The following is a 13,034-nucleotide window of genomic DNA, read 5'->3' on the forward strand; positions in this document are numbered from 1 at the left end:
ACTCCAGCCCACCCTCTTCCCTTGCGAACACTCCACGTCCTCCAGGCCCAGCTTGCATCACTCAGGATGACCCATCACACGCCCTCTGCACCCTCCACAGCACCGACCAGAACCCTAGTAACCGTGTCCACGTGTGGCTGTGACCACAGTCCTTCTGCTCCTCCCCAGGTGGCAGCAACCCCAAGCCTGCTTCATTCACAGCTGCATCACCAGGACCCAGCAGGGGCATGCCACGTGGTGAGTGTTCTAGAATGTTCTACACACCGCTTCAGAATGACAGAGTGAATGTGGACAATGATTCCGCTCAGCACCTGGAGCTGTCTGAATAAGAAGAGGCCTGCAAATGCCCCACCTGATGGCTGCCCCCCAGGGCACCGGCTGTTGGAGTGCCGGTCCAGGGTCCAACATTTAGTAACCAACATCAAATGTACTTGTCTCTCCTAAGCTGCACAGACTGCCAAGGTGACATTTCTCCCACTTATGGACAGGAAACCAAGGCTGAAAGAGGTCAAGGGGACTGGGTGTGGTGGCTCACACCTGTAATGCCAGTGTTTAGGGAGGCTGCGACAGGAGGGTGGTTTGAGCACAGGAGTTTGAGGCCAGCCTGGGCAACACAGTGAGATCCCATCTCTGCAGAAAATTTAAAAGTTAGCCAGGTGCGGAGGTGCATGCCAATAGTCCCAGCTACTCAAGAGGCTGAGGCAGGAGGATGGCTTGAGCCCAGGAGTTAGAGGCTGCAGTGAGCTATAATCCCAAGGCACTCCAGCCTCGGTGACAAGAGGTCCCACCTCTACAAAAAAAAAAAAAAAAATCAGAGCTGATGCAGTGTGTGTGCACACTGATGCCAGAGCCCAGGCCTGCTTCTTTCCAGGTGCTGCTCCACATCTGTCTCCCTTCCAGGGAAGGTGGTCTTACCCTTCTCACTGAAACCTCGCTGGGGTAGTACAGTCTGGGACCACACCAGAAGCCAGGGTCCCCATCTTATCACAAGCCATGCGACTATGAGGACGTCACTGTAACTACCTGGGTCTCAGTTTCCTCACTGGCAAAATGGGGATAAAATATGATGTGTATGCTTGGGAATCACCAGATTGTATCAGTGGGGGCCCTACTGGCCAGGGTCCTTCATGGGCGTGTTGTCACAATGAGGGTGTATAGTGCTTGAGAGACGAGGGTCGTTCTCTCCTTTTCCTTTCCCCCTCTTTAAGCAGGGCCTGTAAGTGAAGCCCAAGGTGAAGCTCAGACTGAGCCCTCCTAGCTAAGAAAATGGGCCTTAGAGCCAGACCCGACCTGGGTTTGTTCTCTGTGCTGCCTCTTAGTCGTGTATGTGTGACCTTGGTTGAATAACTCAAGGTCACACATACACTACTTAATAAAAGGTGACATTTATTTATTTATTTATTTATTTAGAGTCCGAGTCTCACTCTGTCACCCAGGCTAGAGTGCAGTGGCTGCAATCACCACTCACTGCAGCCCCATGGCCTCCTGGGCTAAAGCCATCCTCCTGCCTCCACCTCCCGAGCAGCTGGGACTACAGGCATGTGCCACCATACTCAACTGATCTCTTAATTTTTTGTAGAGACGGGGGTCTCCCTCTGTCACCCAGCTGAGACTACAGGCACGCGCCACCATGCCTGGCTATTGTATCATCTTGATGGAAGTATCTAAGCTCTCCAAGCTTGCTTTCTTTGGGAAAATGCAGTTATCAACATGTATCCTAAGTGTTTTTCATGAGGATAACACAGACGGGTGTGTATAAGATGCCCACACAGCACTAGGCATACAGCAGAGAGTCAACCCATCTTGGCCTCCCTGCCTCTCCTGGCTCCTCACCCCTACCACTTGCCCACCCTTTCAGTCTCAAGGAGGAATGGCCACAAGGGCAGCCCTGAGTACACAGCATGAGAACACAGGTGAGTCAGGCCTGCAACAACTCCGAACACAGGAATTGGCAGCTCTGTGGGTGCCAGGCCCGCCACGGAGCTGCCAATTCCTCCGACAAAAGCCCACAACCCGCCCCGAAGATCAGACCTGGAGTGCCCTCGGGCGGGCAGGCGGGCGGGCGGGCGGAATGGTTCAGCTCAGTGTCTTCAATTAGAAGTTTCTGTAACCACAATGAGGTACAAATCAGAGGACTGCCTTCCAAGCCAATTACTCCTGGGTGTCACGCATCTCTCGGGCAGCCACGGCCGCCTCCATCATCGGCACACGGGGTATGTCCCAACATGTCCTCATGGCCCGGATGAACCAACTCTCACAACTCTGCAAAAACAGCCTGGGAAATACAGGCGAGGACTTCAGCTAAAACTTTCCACGAAGGCACGCAGCCTCCCCAATGGAGGGCGCGCCATGGCCCAGGCCCTAGGAGGGTACTGGAGACTCCAGAGGATGACAAGGCACACAAGCCCCTCCATGACCAGCCACTGTTCCTACTCACACCAAGCCTACCACCTTTGATACCTACATCTAATTCTAGAAAGTTCCAGAACATTCCAAGCCACTTACCACCTTCTAGCAATTGATCCTCCCTCTATACCAGCCCCCAAGCAAACACGCCCATCCTTCCAGACCCAACCATGGTATCCCCTTCTCCTGGGCCCCCTGACCCACAGCTTGCCAGAGAGGGCTGGCTCCCCCTACCCTTGTGTGCACGGCGCAGGGCACTTATGCAAACACAACTGCACTCCATGGTTTCAGTGGCCTTCTCCCCACCAAAACAGAAACTCCCTGAGGGCAGAGCTGGGGCTGCAGCTCTTCAGGTGCCCAATATCCCAGAGGCTCTGAAACACCAAAGGAGGGGTGAGCCTTCTGCTCCGGGGGCACAGGCACCTTTGAGTCACTGCCCAGAAACGCCCACTGCGTTCCCCTTGAACCCAGCAATTATGCACAATACAGTGGCGTGTCGGTGCACCAGTCTCTGCAGCAGCCTCGGCTTAACCATCACTTAGCTGCAGCTTAAAAACCTAATTTGTTCCAGCTCCTAATGATGTGGGTTCTTCATTATGAAAATTATTAGTATTATAATTGGCCATGGGAAAAAGCCTCAATTTGGAGGCAGCCTAAACACTTTACAATAAAGGAATTCTTGCACCAATTATGGAACATTCTAATGACGGAATACAAATCAGTCTTAAAAAATGAAAGAAAGGGCCAGGCGCGGTGGCTCATGCTTGTAATCCCAGCACTTTGGGAGGCCAAGGCGGGCGGATCGCTTGAGTCCAGAAATACAAGACCAGCGTGGGCAACACAGCAAAAGCCTGTCTTTACAAAAACTAGAAAAATTAGGCATTTGTGGTGGTGCGTGCCTGTAGTATCAGCTACTCAGGAGGCTGAGGTGGGAGGGTTGCTTGAGCCCTGGAGGTTGAGGCAGCAGTGAACCATGATTGCACCACTGCACTCCAGCCTGGATGACAGACAGAGACCCTGTCTCATAAAAATAAATTAATTAAAAATTAAAAGTCTGGAAAGAACAACACTAAAATGTCACTGGAATCAAAGAATTATGGGATTTTTTTCTTTTTTTTTATTTTTGAGAAGGAGTCTTGCTCTGTCGCCAGGCAGGAGTGCAGCAGTGCAATTTTGGCTCACTGCAACCTCCGCCTCCCGGGTTCAAGCAGTTCTCCTGCTGCAGCCTCCCAAGTAGTTGGGATTACAGGCACGCACCACTACGCCTGGCTAATTTTTGTATTTTCAGTAGTGATGTGGTTTTGCCACATTGGCCAGGTTGGTCTCAAACTCCTGACCTCAAGTGATCCACCCCTCAGCCTCCCAAAGTGCTGGGATTACAGGTGTGAGCCACTGCACCTGGGCTATTCTTTCTTTACCTCTTTCTGTACTTGCAAATGTTCTAAAATAGTCATATAACTTTTTAATGATCAAAGGGTTTTTTTTGTTTTTGTTTTTGTTTTTGAGACAGAGTTTCATTCATGTTGCCCAGGCTGGAGTGCAATGGCGTGATCTCGGCTCACTGCAACCTCCGCCTCCCGGGTTCAAGCGATTCTTCTGCCTCAGCCTTCCAAGTAGCTGGGATTACAGGCACCCACCACCAAGCCCGGCTAATTTTTTTTTTTTGTATTTAGTAGAGACGGGGCTTCACCATGTTGGCCAGGGTGGTCTCGAACTCCTGACCTCAGGTGATCTACCTGCCTTGGCCTTCCAAAGTGCTGGGATTACAGGCGTGAGCCACTGCACCTGGCCAAAGTTTTTTTTTTCTTCTTTTTTTTAGTATTAACAACTTTGACCAGGAAAAACAAACCCTGCTTTTCCTTTACAGTCTCTCGTCAGGTCTTCGCCACAAATCTCTGTCCAGAGGATCGTGGCTGAGGCACCATGGAATGCTGCTGTTCTACTGGAGATGCAATTTCATCCAAAAGAAAAAGGGAAAAGTATCCAAAAGTCTTTCTAGTCTCCAGGCATTTAGAAAAGCTTTAGAACAAGATCTGCACTGGCACAAGAATTTGAGTGGAAATCACCCTGCCCAGCTGTGAGCCCCGGGGCGGGTGAGCCACACACTTGGATCTCACTGCAGTTGTGGCCTCTGGGAAGAAGGCTTTGAATGCAGATTTTAAACAGGTACTCAACTCAGACTGAGCCACGGCTACTTTCAACTTAACAATATGTGAGAAACCCATCTGATCACTGCAGACCTGCTGAAATCTGTTACAACTAATCCTTCAATCCTCACCAGAATGCTGGCTGTCCTGCCTCTGCCGTCGCGAGAGAAGATGAAAGCTACTGGGTGGCCACAGGGCAGTTATGTCCCCTTCTCTAGGTTCTGTGATTCTGGCAGTTAGAATGGGTTTCCAGACTTTTACAAGCAGAAACCCTTATACATGTGATTATATGCTGTCCGTCAACATGTAAAACAGGCCAAGCGTGGTGGCTCACACCTGTAATCTCAGCGTTTTGGGAGGCCAAGGTGGGAGGACCACTTGAGGCCAGGCGTTTGAGACCAGTCTGGGCAACATAGCAAGACCCTATCTCTTAAAAAAAAAAAAAGAAAGAAAGAAAGAAAAGGAAAAGAAAAAGAAAAAAAAAGTAGGCCAGGCACGGATCACCTGAGGTCGGGAGTTCGAGACCAGCCTGACCAACATGGAGAAACCCCATCTCTACTAAAAATACAAAATTTGCCGGGCATGGTGGCACATGCCTGTAATCTCAGCTACTAGGGAGGCTGAGGCAGGAGAATTGCTTGAACCCGGGAGGTGGAGGTTGCAGTGAGCCGAGATCGCGCCATTGCACTCCAGCCTGGGCAATAAGAGTGAAACTCAGTCTCAAAAAAAAAAAAAAAAAAAAAAAAGTTAAACACAGAAATGTGGGACGTTGTTTTTGACACAGAGGTGGCCTCCATTCCTATTTTTCTTCAAGAGAACCATGAAGCTCCTTTGCAAAATAGGTGAGTTCTTTTCTTTGAGACAGAGTCTCCTTCCATCACACAGGCTGGAGTGCAGTGGTGCGATCTTGCCTTACTGCAACCTCTGCCTCCCAGGCTCAAGTGATTCTCATGCCTCAGCCTCCTGAGTAGCTGGAACTACAGGTGTGCACCACACCACACCTGGCTAATTTTTGTATTTTTAGTAGAAACGGGGTTTCACTATGTTGGCCAGGGCTGGTCTCAAACTCCTGGCCTCAAGTGATCTGCCCACCTCGGTCTCCTCAAGTGCTAGGATTACAGATGTGAGCCACTGCACCTGACTGCAAAATGGGAGAGTTCTGAGAAGTGTGGACTGGAAACCAGTGAGAGGAGGTAACTTCTAGAACCTCTTCCCAGCTCTGATCCACTAACATGGTCTAAACTTTCCAAACTCAACCCACACCACCGTTAAAGTCCTTATTTTCTAAGCTGTTTCTCTTTCGGGCACTTTCCAGGAGGCCTGGGCCTGAAACTCCACACCCCACCAGCTGACACAGTGTGCGTGACCTGGAACTAGAAATGACCTTCTCACAGGGCAGATGGCCACCCACGGGGGATGCCTTGTTAGAAAGCCTCTCCAAAGACCTGGGAGAGTCAAATCCTGACACAAACATATCAAAGAAATGGTCTACTTTACTAGAAATTTTGTTTAAAACATACAAGTTAAAATCAGCGGCTGAGCATGGTGGCTCACACCTATAATCTTAGCTACTCGGGAGGTGGAGGGAAGAGGATCGCTTGAGGCCAGGAGGTCAAGACCAGCCTGGGCAACACAGAGAGACCCCCATCTCTATTTATTAAAAAAAAGGGAAAAGAAAACAATTTGGTAATATATATATCAAGAGGTTTAAAAATGTTCACTTCCTTTGATCCAATAATTAAGACTCTAACTTCAGAAAATTATAGAAAAATTTTGACGTGAAGCTATTCACTACAGCACTGTCTCTATTACATAAAACAGAAGCATAGGGCAAACTCTGTAGAAGTCAATAAAATGTTAACAGCTGTCTTTGAGTGGAGAAACGATAGAAGACCTTTTTTTTTTTCTTTTTTTTTAAAACTTGCTTCTTTTCTTCTTCATATATAGGAGACGTTTTGTTTGACTTCCTTATATATCTGAACTTTTCACATTTTCTAAAGTGAGAAAGTATTACTTCTATTATCAGAAAAAAACTCTCCTGGCCAGGTGCAGTGGCTCATGCCTGTAATCCCCAGCACTTTGGAAGGCTGAGGGGGGCGGATCATCTGAGGTCAGGAGTATGAGACCAGCCTGGCCAACATGGTGAAATCCCGTCTCTACTAAAAATACAAAAATTAGCTGGGCATGGTGGCATGCACCTGTAATCCCAGCTACCTGGGAGGCTGAGGCAGGAGAATCCCCTGAACCCAGGAGGCGGAGGTTGCAGTGAGCCGAGAACTGCACCATTGCACTCCAGCCTGGGCAACATGAGCCTCAAAAAACAAAACAAAAAACAAACCTCCCTTAAAATGCCAAACACTTTTAAAAGGTCATAAATATAAACCAAACCACCACCACCGCTGTGTCTTACCATTATTACTTTAAATGGCTGCTGCTATCCCAGTGTAGTTTCACTAATATCAGGCCCTGTCAACTTACCATGGCACCTCCCTGACAACAGACACATCCCGCCATCCCCGAGCTCCACAAAAATGGAAGAACAAACCATCCATGTTCCTATGACAGTAGTCCTGTGAGCACGGCGAGATGGGGCTTTGCTTGAAAAGGGATCACTCAGGCCAGTGCCTCCCACATCTTACTGGAAGATGGCACGAAACTAGCATGTGATTTGTCTCTTGCACAGTGGGTGGCCGGAAGGGAAGTGACAACTCTTCTGGCTGGGGCCTCCAGGGATAGGTCAGAGCAGAACCTTCCAAAGGGCACCCATGGTGCCGGCCCCAGTAACCTACAATTCCCTTGTGGTCAACCAGCTTCTCCAGAACCAAGAACCCACTGGCTCCTGGGTGGCCAAGAGCAATCTGACCACCTGCAGCCAGTCAGAAGGTGGAGCCCTGGTTTACCGGCCTACCCAGAGGGCAAAGTAGGGGAGTAATAGGGGCAGCAGTGGATGTGTAATGGTAACAGTAATAGCAGGCCTGGTGCAGTGGCTCACACCTTGTGATCCCAGCACTTTGACTGGCTGAGGCAGAAGGACTGCTTTGAGCCCAGGGGTTCAAAGTTGCAGTGAGCTATGATCGTGCCACTACACTCCAACCTGGGCAACAGAGCGAGACCCTGTCTCTTTAAAAAAAAAAAAAAATAACAGCCAAGCAGGAACCCGCATCCAGGAACACAGCCCTTTGCTCCTCCCTCAGAATGAATGGAAACCAGGCTGGGCGCGGTGGCTCACACCTGTAATCCCAGCACTTTGGGAGGCCAAGGCGGGCGGATCACGAGGTCAGGAGATCGAGACCATCGTGGCTAACATGGTGAAACCCTGTCTCTACTAAAAATACAAAAAATTAGCCAGGCGCAGTGGCGGGTGCCTGTAGTCCCGGCTACTAGGGAGGCTGAGGCAGGAGAATGGCGTGAACCCAGGAAGTGGAGTTTGCAGTGAGCCAAGATCGCGCCACTGCACTCCAGCCTGGGCGACAGAGCAAGACTCCGTCTCAAAAAAAAAAAAAAGAACGAATGGAAACCAGACATCAGATGTTTATGCCCAAGAAAAGCAGGATTTCGTTCAGCACTACTCCCAGATCGTTAGGGTGCTGACTGAGGATGAGATGGGGCACCCAGAGACAGGAGATGCTACTGCCCGGCTCAAGGAGGTCCTGGAGTACAATGCCATTGGAGGCAAGTATCACCGAGGTTTGATGGTGCTAGTAGCGTTCCGGGAGCTGGTGGAGCCGAGGAAACAGGATGCTGATAGTCTCCAGTGGGCACTGACTGTGGGCTGGTATGCGGAACTGCTGCAAGCTTTCTTCCTGGTGGCAGATGACATTATGGATTCATCCCTTACCTGCCAGGGACAGATCTCCTGGTATCAGAAGCTGGGCATGGGTTTGGATGCCATCAATGATGCTATCCTTCTGGAAGCATGTATCTACTGCCTGCCGAAGCTGTATTGCCGGGAGCAGCCCTATTACCTGAACCTGATGGAGCTCTTCCAGCAGAATTCTTATCAGACTGAGATTGGGCAGACCCTCGACCTCATCACAACCCCCCAGGGCAATGTGGATCTTCGCAGATGCACCGGAAAAAGGCACAAATCTGTTGTCAAGTACAAGACAGCTTTCTACTCCTTCTACCTTCCTGTAGCTGCAGCCATGTACATGTCAAGAATGGATGACAAGAAGGAGCACACCAGTGCCAAGAAGATCCTGCTGGAGATTCAAGAGTTCTTTCAGATTCAGGATGATTACCTTGACTTCTTTGGGGACCCCAGTGTGACTGGCAGAGTTGGCAATGACTTCCAGGACAACAAATGCAGCTGGCTGGTGGTTCAGTGTCTGCTACAGGCCACTCCAGAACAGTACCAGATCCTGAAGGAGAATTACAGGCAGAAGGAGGCCGAGAAGGTGGCCCGGGTGAAGGCACTATACGAGGAGCTGGATCTGCCAGCCGTGTTCTTGCAGTATGAGAAAGACAGTTACAGCCACGTTATGGGTCTCATCGAATAGTACGCAGAGCCCCTGCCCCCAGCCATCTTTCTGGGGCTTGTGCACAAAATCTACAAGTGGAAAAAGTGACCTAGAGACTGCAAGGGCGGGGAGAGAAGGCTCTCAATAAGTAAATTATTGTGTAAAATAAATAAATAAATGAATAACAGCAATGGCTACCAGGTAAAGGTTTACCAGGCACCAGGCACTGTGCTAAGCCCCTCCACCTGACTAGTAATTCTCGTTGGTCCTCACAACTGGGGAAGCGGGATATTTCCATACCACAACTGAGAAAAGTGAGTCACCAGAAGACATGCAGCTTGCCCAAGGATATCCAGGGACTGAGAAAACCCAAATCTGTTTCCAGAGTTCCTGTCTTTCCCACCAAGACAGACTGACGACGGACAAACTGGCCTGTAGATGTGTTTTGCTTGGGTTACTAAGGTTTGGCTTTTAAAAACTGAGCTGATGTTTAAAAATTGGAATATTTGGCCGGGCTCAGTGGCTCACACCTGTAATCCCAGCACTTTGGGAGGCCGAGGCAGGCAGATCATGAGGTCAGGAGATCGAGACCATCCTGGCTAATGCAGTGAAACCCTGTCTCTACTAAAAAATACAAAAAATTAGCCAAGTGTGGTGGCGGGCGCCTGTAGTCCCAGTTACTCGGGAGGCTGAGGCAGGAGAATTGCTTGAAACTAAGAGGTGGAGGTTGCAGTGAGCCAAGATTATGCCACTGCACTCCAGCTTGGGCGACAGAGTGAGAATCTGTCTCAAAAAAAAAAAAAAAGGAATATTCACAGTAAAAAAAAAAAATCTAGATTTCAAGCTTCCCTTGAAAATCAGAAAAGATGGCAATATTTGCAGGCTGGACCTAGATCCATGATCTACCTAGCAACACCAGCTAAACTGCAATGGTGGCTGGAACGTCCTCTCTGGGTGGCCACAGCTACCACGACTCCCTATGGCTAGGGCCAGCATGCTTTTCCTGTAAAGGACAGAAAAAGTCTTTGCAGTGACTCTGCCACTAGACCACAAGAACAGCCATAAACAATGTGTAAACAGGAGGGGTTGCATACCAATATAACTTTATGAACAAAATCAGGCAGTGGGGCTGAATGCGGTGGCTCACGCCTGTAATCCCAGCACTTCGGGAGGCTGAGGTGGGTGGATCATTTGAGGCCAGGAGTTTGAGACCAGCCTGGCCAATACAGTGAAACCCCATATCTACCAAAAAAATACAAAGATGAGCCAGGCGTAGTGGCGTGCGCCTGTAGTCCCAGCTACTTGGGAGGCTGGGGCAGGAGAATCACTTGAACCCAGGAGGCGGAGGCTGCAGTGAGCCGAGACTGTGCCACTGTACTCCAGCCTGGGCAACAGAGTTAGACCCTGCCTCAAAAAAAAAAAAAAAAAAAAAAAATGCTGGGCGTGGTGGCTCACGCCTATAATCCCAGCACTTTGGGAGGCCAAGCAGGGGTGGACCACCTGAGGTCAGGAGTTCGAGACCAGCCTGGCCAACATGGTGAAACCTTGTCTCTACTAAAAATACAAAAATTAGCCAGGCATGGTGGCTGGTGCCTGTAATCCCAGCTACTCAGGAGGCTGAGGCAGGAGAATTTCTTGAACCTGGGAGGCGGAGGCTGCAGTGACCTGAGATCGTGCCATTGCACTCCAACCTGGCAACAGAGTGAGACTCCATCTCAAAAAAAAAAAAAAAAAAAAAAAAATGGCAGTGGGCCAGATTTGGCTGAGGGTCCACCGTTTGCAGACCTCTGCCCTGTGGCCTCCCTCACATCTATTACTGTACTTTCACACTCCTACAGTTGAGCAATACTTCTCTGAACTCATGTCTCTATCAAAAAGTGAGAGAGTGCTCTGCCTCTGGCTAGCTTTGCCAACAACACGCCCTGCCCTCTGCAGACATGTCAGCCTTTGCCCAACACCGAAGGGTGAAATACAGCATCCAACAGCACAGCAGGCAGCATGCCAACAGCACCCGCCCCTGGGAAGCCCCAGGTGCTCCCCAGAGCCACACCGGGCGTTGATAACATTCTCTGCATCCGGGAATCAGGCCCTGGCCTCCCTCTCCCCTCCTCCCCTCCTCTCTCCATTCCCCCCGGATCCTCAGGATCTGTTCCCATGGCTTCAATATTCCCTTGCATACAGATCACCCAAAGCTGTCCTCGGGATGCCCTGCCCGAGCCCCTCAAACCGTCAGCTCCTGCCATCTGGACCTCCTGGCAGTGCCCAGGGCAGGTCAGGATGTTTCATGCCCTTCGTCCCCCACTGAGAATGCCCATCGCACTTGTCCACTTACTCATCTCTTAATTCCTAGCTCAAGACTCTGCCCTGTGAGATCTTTCCTAAGTTCGCTCCCGCTCCACAGGCAGAAGTGGCCACTTCTAACAATCAATGCCCACATGACGTCTGAGTGCCATTATCTGTCTCCTCCACTGGAGAATGCATACGCTCCTTAAAGGCAAGGGTTATGTTCAGGAAAAGACTTCAAACCAGACCCAGAAAACTGAGTACTAGGGAAAAAATACATTTCGCTATGTTAAAATGAAGAATGGCTGATCAACAGAAGACACCTTAAAGAAAGAGGAATAATAGGTTAAAAGCTGGGAGAAGATATTTGCAATAGACACGAAGGATTAAAATCAGCAATATATAAAGAGCCCTATAGATCAACAAAAAATAAAGCACCAAGAACCCTAATGAAAAACTGGCAAAAGACATGAATATTTCACAGGAAACACATATGCCAATAAACATAAGAGGAGATATTCAGCAGCAGGGCTCAGGGACCTAGAAACCAAGTTCCCAAAGATTCCATTTTCTACCCATTCACTTGGCCAACAGCAAATGTTGGTAAGACTGTGGAGCTGCAAGACACAGGACACTGCTGGTAAAGTGGATACTGGTATAAGCACTTCATTCAGGAAATGGTCTAGCAATAGCTACGAAAGATAAACACTGCCGAGCACGGTGGCTCATGTCTATCATCCCAGCACTTTGGGAGGCCAAGGCGGGTGAATTGCTTGAGCCCAGGAGTTCAAGACCAGCCTGGGCAACACAGTGAAGCTGCCTCTGCACAAACTTTAAAAATTAGCTAAGCATGGTAGCCTGTGCCTGTAGTCCCAGCTATTCAGGAGGCTGAAGGGGATGGATCCATTGAACCCAGGAATTTGGGGCGGCAGTGATCCGTGATCATGCCACTGCACTCCAGCTGCCTGGGTTACAAGGTGAGACACTGTCTCTAAAAAAAGAAAGAAATAGGCCAGGCGCGGTGCCTCACGCCTGTAATCCCAGCACTTTGGGAGGCCGAGGCGGGTGGATCACCTGAGGTCAGGAGTTTGAGACCAGTCTGACTAACATGGAGAAACTCCGTCTCTACTAAAAATACAAAATTAGCCGGGCATGGTGGCGCACGCCTGTAATCCTAGCTACTCCGGAGTCTGAGGCAGGAGAATCGCTTGAACCCGGGAGGCGGAGGTTGCAGTGAGCCGAGATCGTGCCATTGCACTCCAGCCTAGGCAATAAGAGTGAAACTCTGCCTCAAAGAAAAAAAAAAAAGAGACAGAGAAACAAAGAAATACACATGTAAGATAAAACTAAGAAAAAAATGAAAGAAAGGAGATAATGATTACCTCAGGGTAAGAACAGAAAACAAGTTCAAATGAAATGATTAGATGTTCTAAGGGGACCTGATAAAGTAGAAAACTTTTTAAAGTTTTTTAAAATTAAAAAAAAAAGATTAGATATACACTTTTGTTTCATGATCCCAGCTTTTGTTTTGGGTGCCTAGATTTCCAGAGCTTACTACATTTATTAAAAATAACTTACTAAATAAGGAAAAGTAGGTCAGGCATGAACACTGAGGAGTGTGTACTAATCAATCTTGTTCTCAGCTTAGCTGATAAGGCAAACACCAAAGAGACTGCTGAATTCATCTTTGTACTCCAAGTGCCAAACACAAGCCTCGGCGCACAGAATTTCGGGAGGC

General features: G+C 49.2%; 2 protein-coding genes across 10 annotated transcripts in view; one reads left to right on the top strand and one right to left on the bottom strand.

Moving 5' to 3' along the window:
• The window catches only part of DTX2 (deltex E3 ubiquitin ligase 2), a 48,773-nt gene that overhangs the window by 28,974 nt on the left and 6,765 nt on the right, over positions 1-13,034 (bottom strand). For 2 of the 8 annotated variants that reach the window (XM_055114529.2, XM_055114535.2), the window contains exon 3: positions 2,032-2,104. The exons of 2 other annotated variants lie outside the window; for them this stretch is intronic. Coding sequence is in view for 2 of the 6 variants with exons in the window: in XM_055114526.2 (XP_054970501.1) it covers positions 123-195 (73 nt within the window). In the remaining 4 variants the exon portion in view is untranslated. Of the gene's footprint in view, positions 1-122; positions 354-2,031; positions 2,105-8,794; positions 8,909-13,034 lie in introns of those variants that run through there. 4 more of the 8 variants (XM_063605910.1, XM_055114528.2, XM_055114526.2 and 1 more) reach the window with 2 other exon arrangements.
• On the top strand, positions 303-9,063 carry LOC129398160 (farnesyl pyrophosphate synthase-like). Of its 2 annotated transcripts, none has more exons than XM_063605916.1 (2): positions 303-462; positions 4,274-9,063. In XM_063605916.1, the coding sequence occupies exon 2, from the start codon at positions 8,156-8,158 to the stop codon at positions 9,050-9,052; it is 897 nt and encodes a 298-aa protein (XP_063461986.1). In that variant the 5' UTR covers positions 303-462; positions 4,274-8,155; the 3' UTR covers positions 9,053-9,063. The 2 variants fall into 2 exon arrangements, with proteins under 2 accessions (XP_063461986.1, XP_063461985.1); XM_063605915.1 differs by lacking the exon at positions 303-462 and adding an exon at positions 786-1,913.

This window comes from Pan paniscus, chromosome 6, assembly GCF_029289425.2.
Source record: "Pan paniscus chromosome 6, NHGRI_mPanPan1-v2.0_pri, whole genome shotgun sequence".
Classification (NCBI taxonomy): Eukaryota; Metazoa; Chordata; class Mammalia; order Primates; family Hominidae; genus Pan; species Pan paniscus.